Source organism: Octopus bimaculoides, chromosome 2, assembly GCF_001194135.2.
Source record: "Octopus bimaculoides isolate UCB-OBI-ISO-001 chromosome 2, ASM119413v2, whole genome shotgun sequence".
Classification (NCBI taxonomy): domain Eukaryota; kingdom Metazoa; phylum Mollusca; class Cephalopoda; order Octopoda; family Octopodidae; genus Octopus; species Octopus bimaculoides.
The window spans coordinates 191,113,904-191,124,123 of NC_068982.1; the positions used below are offsets into that span (position 1 = coordinate 191,113,904).

A 10,220-nucleotide genomic window follows, 5' to 3' on the forward strand; every position below is an offset into this window, starting at 1 on the left:
ATAATTCCCCCAACAGCAAAAAGTCAGGGCCTTGCATGTTTACAAGATGAAGGGCTGGGGTCATCACACATTTGTTTCATTGCAAAATCGTTTGTTTTTTTCATTAGAAACAAAAGCAAACAACAGCTTTGATGGGAGACACCATTAACAAGAAACCACAAAACACACTTGGTTCCAAAGCTGCTGCAACGTGGATCAGTGGCCTGTCTTTCGGTATTCCATCTTCTTTTGCTGCATGTGTTGTCCATTACCACTTTACTGGGAATCTGGTGGAGATTCCGTTCCTGCTCTTCTTGCGAAAGCAAGGACTCACTGCAATAGGGTTGGATGTTAGAAACGGTCTTTGGGGGAGGGCGGGAGGTCATGAATGGGAATGGTAATTATTTTTAATATTTGGCAGAAAAAGTGAGGAATTTTGTGCAGACGGAGAGAGTTCGATTAAAATGACACTAGAACTAGACGAGCCCTTTATTTTATTGACCTTTGAAAGGTTGAAAGGCAAAGCTGACCACAGCAGGATTTGGAATGAATAAGTTCAGGGCATTTTATTGAAGGCACAATACATTTAATAGTACCACAATCACCAACACAGATTAGAAATAAGGTATTGCAGAAAGTAGCAGCAGCTACAAAGCAGGGGGGGAGAGAGAGTGTGTGTGTGTGTGTAAAAGTTTAACTTTTAGCATCCAGATTACTCTGTCAAATGTAAAGCTTACTGATTCACATTGTCATGAATTAATCATGGATTATCTCATAGCTTTCAGATTTTGATGATGTGATTGTTTATTTTTAAAATGACATTGTAGGGTAAGTGTAAGAGGATGGATCCGGCCAGTTTCAACATAAAACAAATAGAATATTTAGGCCAGATATGGTCAGTTTGAATGTTAAAGGGTTAAAATTGGTTGGTATAACATTGACAATTGTGCAGCTGCTAATAACATGTAGCAGATATAGAAATGGTGAAAATATGCAATAAAATGTTGTGTACCTGAGAAATATTTACGACGTAACTCAGATCTCTGCGCATCACTCAGTGACTCGTCTTTGAGAGCTTCTGGGAAAGTAGAATTTTTCAATTCTGTCTTTGAATCTGTTGGAAATAAAGAAAAAAAAGAGAGAAACAAAATGAGCAATGCTAATCAATATTATTAGATATTAAAAACACCAGCTCCACTCTGTAAAGTGGTTGGTACTGCAAAGGGCATCCAGCCATAGAAACCATTCCAAAACAGACAATCGGAGCCTGGTGCAGCCCTCTGGCTTGCCAGCTCCTGTCAAACTGTCCAACCCATGCCAGCATGGAAAACAGACATTAAATGATGATTGATCTTTGATAACCCTTTCTTATCCACAGCCCCAGTAGCTTTAGTCAACATTATATAAAAGCATCATCATCATCATCAGTGTGTTTAGTCCATTTTTCCCATTGTTGGCTGTGTTTATGGCTTTGGTAAGACTTACTGAAGCATGATTTCACAGTCAGAAGCCTTTCCTGTTGGCAAGCTGCTTTTTTCAAGTAAGGTATTTTGTTTCTAATTCCAGCGGTTTTTACAAAATATCACAAAGGCATCCAAGCTACAGAACATTTTGTTTACAGGAAACATAAAAACACCATTCCTTAAACAGTGCCATCAGGATGCAAACAAACAAACACACATTTGTTTATAGTAGTTTGATCTTATTGCAGTCTGTACAAATGATTATGATGTGTAAGGGACTGTTTTTGAGTTGTTTGTAGTTTACTGCAGGCAGATTAGGGGTCCAGGTAGCACTGGCAGAGTCCATGATGGATCTAAAGTATTGTTTGTATAGCACTATTGCTGCCATTTTTTCTATGTAGCAACTGTGAACACTGGTCTATGTATGTTGTTTATCTTGGGGCCTCTGTATGGGTACCATGTCAAAAGCACTGGTGATGGTGCCTCATAAAACGCACTGGTGATGGTGCCACATAAAAAGCAGTGATGATGGTGCCACATAAAATGCACTGGTTATGGTGCCACATAAAAAGCAGTGGTGATGGTGCCACCTAAAATGCACTGGTTATGGTGTCACATAAAAAGCAACGGTGATGGTGCCACATAAAAGGCACCCAGTACACTCTGTAAAATGGTTGGTGTTAGGAAGGTCATCCAGCTATACAGACCATACCAAAACAGGCAATGGAACCTGGTACAGCTCTCTGGCTTGCCAATTCCTGTCAAAGTATCCAACCCATGCCAGCATGGAAAATGGATGATGAAAAATGATGATGATGTGTTGTGAGTATTGTGGAGGAGTGGTATGTAACTCTGACTTCTAGTGTCTTGTGTGTGTGTGTGTGTGTGTGATGGTTGGTTACCACCTGGAGCTAATTTATATAAAGTTGAAACAGTTGTGCAGCAGTGTGTAAAGATGAAGGGATGTAAATCTGGTGCCATCTGCATATGCAGTTGTCCGTATACCTTGTGGGATGGTGCCATGTGGGTATAAGTTAAGAAGGGAATGGGTGAGAGGAAAGATCTTTGAGGCACTCCATGCATGAAACTACAGATCCTGGAAGTGCTGTTCGTGTAGATGACATAGGTTTATAACATGACAGATTCTAACCTCTGAGTTAAAATTTATGATGGTTCTGAAGGAAGAGGTGAGTATATTTTTGTATGAGAGGTTAGCAGACAATAGCAGTTAGAATGGTATGTAGGGTGTTTTCATCATCATCATCATCATTATTATTATTATTATTATTATTATTATTATTATCATTACTGAGTGAGAGAGCAGCACACACCATCAAAGTGATGCTAAGGTACAAATAAACAAAGCCCAGGACACTTGTGTAAAGAAGTGCTGATCTCTGTGGAGGGAACCTGTGGTAGAGGTGGTGAAGCATGATCTTTGAACATTTGGCCTCAAGGAGAGAATGACTAGTGACTGAAACCTTTGGTAATATGCTGTGCTTGAGAAGACACTTCAAGCCAAGTGAAATCGTAGTTATGGCCGACGCTGGTGTCACATAACTGGCACCCGTGCCACATAAAAAGCACCTTTCAAGTGCTGGGCCTCACAGAGGCAATGATGGTGACTGAGACCTTTGGCATTATACCATGCTTGAAAAAACTTATAAAGCTGAGCAAAATCATAGTCGTGGCAAATATTGGTGTCATGCAAGTGGCCCCTGTGCCAGTGACACGTAAAAGTACCCATTACACTCTCGAAGTGGTTGGCATTAGAAACCATGCCAAAACAGACTGGAGTCTAGTGCAGTCCCTTCGCTTACCAGCCCTAGTCAAACCATCCAACCCATGCCAGCACGGACAACGGACGTTAAATGATGATGATAATGATGATGACTATACCCATCAGATAAGAGTACACCAGGCATGACAGGGTGATTTCATATCAAGATAAACTGCATGACCTTGCAGGTGGGGCCCAGTCAGAATTTTCTTCAGGTCAAGTAGCTCATCCCTCACAAAAGGTCCCTGAATAAGGCTTGTTTCAGGATGATGAATGAAACACCCAGGTTTCGAGGGGTAAATTATTCAAACCCCAAAGAACTCCTCTCAGCACATGGCTATGATGCTCCCCCACTACTTCTGCTCATGATCAGAGATGCACATATTGTCAGCCACTAAGGGACATGCTCAACTGGTTAAGGTCAAACAACTGACAAGCAAATCTGTGGTATTGAGCAGAATGTTTGCTGTAGGCCATCTTTTATATCAAGACAAAACAATGTACATGATAACATTTCCAATCAATTAAGATCAGAAGCCATGAGAGCCACTACCTGGTACTGCATCAGTATTATTATTATTATTATTGTACTGATAGAATCATTAGCATTCCAGACAAAATGCTTGCCAGCATTTTGTCTGCCTTTATGTTCAGAGTTCAAATTCCAGTGAGGTCGACTTTGTCTTTCACTCTTTCAGGGTCAATAAAGTAAGTATCAGTTGCGTATTGGGGGTCGATGTAATTGATTTACTCCTCTCTGAAATTGCCGGCCTTGTGCCAAAATCTGAAACCAATATTATCAGATTTAATAACTGTTTGTTGTAGAGAAGTATTTGGGATGGAAATGATAATTGCCAAGATGCAGAGTAGAAGATACAGGGGCCCCTTACAATGAAGAGGGCTGTTTAGTATTGTTGATGGCACAACCACCCCTCTGTTGCTGGTGCCATGGTTAAAGAGATCCAGTACACGCTGTCAAATGATCGGTATTAGAATCAGAGGGACAGGCAGGAAGCATACATGGGAAAGGGAGGGAGTAAGAAAAAGCAAAGGTATGAGAGAGAGAGAGAGAGAGAGAGAGAGAGAGAGAGAGATATACAATGGTAAAGAGAATTTAAAAAGGAATTTCAAATAAGTGATGAATAAAAGTGAAGGAGACAAGAGAGTTGCTGTGTGACTGACCTTCCATTTTTAATGTGTCTAAACATTTCTCTTCTGTCTGAACCTCAACTGGACAAGACTTGGGCAACAACACGGGTGAAGAACAGGCTTTTGTTATTGTTGCTGTTGTTGTTGTTGGTGGTGGTGTTTGCTGTGGTGTTGGTTGTGGTGGTTGAAGTTGTGATGGCTGTACTGGTGGTACTGATGGTGGTGGTGGTGGTGGTGATGGTGTAGGTGTTGCTGTTAACTGAAGGTGATTCTCCATCGACTGCATCTGCACAAACTGTCGCTCACCTACCGGCGATGAACAATACAGAGTACTGCGCTTTGTCGCTGCTAGTTTCCTTCTTTTACGATTTCCATATTCGACTGATTTTTTTTTAACTCGAGGCATAGTTTCCAGAAAGAATTACTTCATCAAACTCTCTTTGAAAAGCAACTTCAGGTAAATGTTACAACAATGCAGGACAGGTAGGAAAATATTTCATTGTTGGACGCTGAATAAAATAGAAAATAAAAAAGAAAAAAGATCAAAATACAAAGAGAAACAACAAAACAAAACTAATTTATTCGTCACACCCCTGGTTTAATGTTAAATCTTCCATAGTTTTAGCTTAGCCCCATGTTTAAGTCACACCCCAGTTTTTGTAATTTAAAATCATAAAATAGTAGGAATTATGTATGAGTAAATAGGGTGTATCTATAAATGATGGTTAAATGGTTATGAGACGTTAAATGATGATGATAATGAATGTTGACTGAACAAGTGTAATACACAGGGGTTGGACAAAATAATGTCAACACCTAACATCTTAATTTTGAAATATCCATAAAACCATCAAAAGCTTGGAATTGGTCCCTAGAGCAGTGGAAGAATGTTATTTTCTTGGATGAGTCATCCCTTACCTTATTTCTGACCACAGGCCGAGTATACGTGTGGAGACAGCCAAAAAAAAGCATTTGACCCAGACTGCCTTCTTCCAACTGTTAAACATGGAGGAGGATCTGGAGGGGCTATATCTTGAAAATCCACTGGCCCAATGGTTTTCCTTCATAGCAGAATTAATAGTCAATCATTTCATCTGATCAAATTCATCCTTTATCTGGCCATCACAATCCCCAGATCTCAATATTATTGAACATTTATGATGCATTTTAGAAAAACAAGTAAGGCGTTGACATCCTCCACCATCATCACTACAAGAACTACCAGCTCACCACCTTCATCCAAACAACGATGCATCTATTTATTTTTCAATACGTTTAGACAGGTTTCAATGCGAACATGCTGATCGCTGTGATTTTTCATCATCAGAGAACATCTCCTCCCTTTTAAACGTTCATAACAGGTACAATCCATTGATATAAAAGGGCTTTGAGATACTGCAGTGTTTCAGCCTTATTGTATGTCTCCTTAGTCAAAGTTATCCCCTCCACTTACTGAACTGGGGAGCTCTTGCTTATAGAAACCAGCAAACAAAATACTTGCTGATGTCTGGCAAACCAATAATAATTTACAGGGAGGAGCATGCACGACAGCTGATTCTTATAAACAAAAGCTCATTCTGAGGAGACACAAAATAAGGTCAAAACATCTTGGTATTTCAAAACTCCCCCAATGGTTAATTACATCTTATAAACGAAAGCTGTCTGAAGGGAGATGTCCTCTACTGACATAAAAAAACAACAGCAATCAGATATTCATAATAGATTCGGCCAGAATCTGCTATGGATCAACAGATATGTTATTACACTTATCATCATCATCATCATCATCAGTCGTTTAACATCCACTTTTTCTGATCCATGCTTGCATGGGTCAGATGTAATTTGTTGAGGCAGATCTTCTATGGCCAGATGCCCTTCCTGTTACCAACCCCCATCTGTTTCCAGGTAAGGGAATATTTTTCAATGGAAGATTGGAAACAAAGGACACAGGATGTTAAATGATGATGATGATGGCACAAGCTTCTTTCAGTTTCATCAAGCAAATCCACTTAGAAAGCTTTGGTCAACCCAGGGGTATAAAAGACACTTGCCCAGTGTACTGCACAGTGGAACTGAACCCAAGATCACATGGTTGGAAAGCAAGCTTCTTAACCAAAGATCCATGTCTGCGTCTCACTTCTGTTTTATTTATTATTCAATAATAACATTATATATTCATATATTAAATATATAACACATACAGTCACCTGTACTGTAAATCAGGTAGTTCATGAAGGAGTCATACCCAATGACTGGTGTGGCAGCACCATGGTCAACTGCTACAAAGGTAAAGGTGATGCTTTAGACAGAAATAAGTTCCTTTTGAGTGTTGGGCCTAATAGAGGCAAAGTGGCCAAGTTCCTTTCAAGTGTTGGGTCTCACGGAGGCAATAACCAACACCTTTGGCATTATGTTGTGCTTGAGAAGAAGACCCATCAAGCCAAGTGAACTGGCAGATGTGGCAATATACCGGTGTCATGCAAATTGGCACGTAAACGCACCTGGGTGTCATACAAATGGCACCCATGCCAGTGGCACATAAAAAGCACCCATTACACTCTCAGAGTGGTTGGCATCAGGAAGGGCATCCAGCCGTATAAAACCATGCCAAATCAGACTGAAGGCTGTGTGTTGTGTCCTTAGGCAAGACACTTTATTTTATGTTGCTTCAGATCACTCGGCTGCAGAAATGAGATGTGACGTCACTGGTGCCAAGCTGTATCAGCCTTTGCCTTTCCCTTGGATAACACTGGTGGTGTGGTGACGGGAGGCCAGTATGCATGGGCGACTGCTGGTCTTCCATAAAAACAACCTTGCTCGGACTTGTGCCTTGGAGGGGGAACTTCCTAGGTGCAATCCCTTGGTTATTCGTTAGTGAAGGTTTTTACCCTCTGCCCTTTATATATATATATACACACACACACGACAGGCTTCTTCTAGTTTCCATCTACAAAAAACTACTCACAAGGCTTTGATCATCCCAGGCCTATTGTAGGAGACATCCATCCAATGTGCTACACATGGTACTGAACTCGGAACCATGTGGTTGGGAAGCAAGCATCTTACCATATATGTGTGTGCGTGTGTTTGTCCCTCTCCACTGCTTGACAACGGGTGTTGATTTCTTTGTCCTAACTTAATGGTTCGGCAAAAAGAAGATAAAAAAAAAGTACCAGACTGTCAAAACCAAAAAAAAAAAAAGAAAAACAAAAAGCGTACTGGGGTCTATTAGTTCAATTATAAAACCCTTCAAGGCTGTGCCTCAGCACCTCCATCGTCCAATGGCACGGGTAAAAAAAAATGAAAGACGCTCAAACATTAGTGTCTATATATATATTAAATACACCCACACACACACATCAATTGGTGCATATGTACCCATAACTCTTTGCAGCCATATGACGTTGTTACGTCCCTTGGAACTATTTCGCTGTTATTATCTTCCTCTAGTCATCATCATCACTATAATGGTGTAAGCATTATGAAAATAATCGTCAACATGCCAGACAACATGTTCAGCGGCATTTCGTCCGGCTTTACGTTTAAGGGTCGATAAAATAAGTAACAGTTAAGCACTGGAGTCGATTATATCGACTCCCTCCCCCGAATTTGCTGGCCTTGTGCAAAAATTTGGAAACTAATATTTTATATAACGAATTAATTCCAATAGATTGGTCAAAATGAAAAAGTCTAATGATATATTTATTCGAACTTCCAAAAGGCGAGCAGACGAGATGGTCCCAGAAATGAACCACCCGAGACGTGGACGCTTTACTGTCACAATTTGGATTCAATGAACTAAAGAAAGAGCTTCTACTTAGCCACTAAATTCGCTCAAAATAGCAGCCAAATTTCCCTCAACTCCCCATCACCATTACGTTCGTGAGATTATTCCAGTCCTAGAAATATACTTAAAAAATCGAGATGGTCATGACTAGAATATGTATGATCACACGATTCCTTCGCACCACCTAAGAATCCAAAGAACGCACGGCGCCAAGAATATTCACAGACCTGAATGTCGTCGTTGTCGTCTTCAGTCGAACAAGATTATTTCTTGGGAGTCTGTACTAAATGTACCGAGTATTGACAATTTTACAGATGGAAACATTAACCACACTGTCTGATATTGCAACGAACATAACTTGAAAGAAAAAAGATCAGGAAACCATTTGAAGAAAAGAAAGAAGGAAAAACATGTGAAAGCAAAACGTTCCTTCTGACTTCTTCCGATATTGTCGCGTTTGATGTTCAGAAATAATATTGGTTTCAAATATTTGGCACAAGGCCAGCAATTTTAGGGGAGGGGCTAAGTCGATTACATCGACCCCAGTGCTCAACTGCTACCTTATTTTATCAACCCCGAAAGGATGACAGGCAAAGTCGACCTCGGCGGAATTTGAACTCAGAAACGTAATGATGGACGAAATACGGTGAAGCATTTTGCCTGGCGTGCTAATAATTCTACCAGCTCGCCGTTTTATGTTCAGAAATAATATTGAAGAATTGTGACGACCTTGAAAATGGTTACTGCAACAGTGGCAGTTTTAACGACTGAATGTTGGCAACTAGAACATTTCTGATCGTAACGCTACTCATCCATGGTTGATCTGGAGCTAAACAACATCTATCACTATTTTTCTCTTCTCTAAGACATTTAACATTTAACTTACCTTCAACCTGAGTACAACAATGGTTTGAAAGAGTTTCTTAACGACTGCCTACGAAGGCATTCTCTAAACTATTTGCCATCATCTAGAAGGATTAAATTACTTCTATCACTTATATTGCTCCAGCTGGCCTAAAAAAAACAAACAATATGACAAGTACAAGTAAACGTGGGTTCAGTAAGCAACACACAGGTGTGGCCTGTGTGGTTTAATGCACAGCACAGAGGAATGACCCAGTGTTGTTGAGAAGTTCACAATAATCTGATCAAGGTTTGACCTTACAGTGTGATGGACAAATGTCTTGACTCACAGGCTCAGGTCAAGCCAATACTTGTCGTCACTGAATCTGGGTCAAGACAATCCATAGAAGTGCATCTGTTCTTGAGTGACCACCCTGTTCAATACTATCCCCTGATCATCCTTGGTGACTAAGCAGGGCCCATTCTGTAGCAAAATATTCAGACCAAGTCTCATTGCTCCTGACTGGTATCTTCAGGGTCAGTCTCAACAAAAGATCACACAAAATGACCTTTGACCTCCGATTAAGCCATAAAAATGTGAATGGAGGCAGTAAAACCTACTGAAGCCAACAAGAGGAGGGGAGAGAAGAATTCCCTTAAGATGAGGGGCAAGCAAGGTTGTATGGTTAAGAAGTTTGTTTCCCAGCCACAAGGTTTCTAATTCAGCCCCACTGGTTCATACACTGGGCAAGTGACTCCTGAGAATTCTTGAATATTGAGATTTTCTTCCCATTTCAAGTGGAATTAGTCAAAAGTGCCATTTGGTAATTATGATGCATTCTCTATAGGCAGTATCATCGTCACTGGACTATCATGTCTTCAGCCCCGTGAAAAAGGGTTTGAGAGGCAAACATTATTCCAGTGATGAGGAAGTGAAAACTGTAGTGAAAAAGTGGCTCAAAGAACAGTTAACAGAATTTTACGGGGCAGGGATACATACTCTCATTCGAAGGTGGAACATTGCTATTGAGAGGAACGGTGACTATGTTGAGAAGTAGGGATGTGATCCACAGAGGACCAGCTTCATTTTAATGTATGATACATGTCCCTGTGTTGGTAATTATAACCTGTCCTAAACAAAATGGCATTACTTTTTGACTCACCCTCAGATATATAGATGGATACACACATACATACCTATATATATATATATATATAT

General features: G+C 40.3%; 1 protein-coding gene across 2 annotated transcripts in view; it reads right to left on the bottom strand.

Moving 5' to 3' along the window:
• LOC106871094 (mucin-5AC) overlaps nucleotides 1-10,220 on the bottom strand; it is a 33,901-nt gene that overhangs the window by 10,440 nt on the left and 13,241 nt on the right. For both annotated transcript variants that reach the window (XM_014917390.2, XM_014917391.2), the window contains exons 2-3: nucleotides 4,405-4,880; nucleotides 992-1,093 (exon numbers count right to left, since the gene is read on the bottom strand). In XM_014917390.2, the coding sequence (XP_014772876.1) occupies nucleotides 992-1,093; nucleotides 4,405-4,777 (475 nt within the window). In that variant the 5' untranslated portion in view covers nucleotides 4,778-4,880. The remainder of the gene's footprint in view (nucleotides 1-991; nucleotides 1,094-4,404; nucleotides 4,881-10,220) is intronic.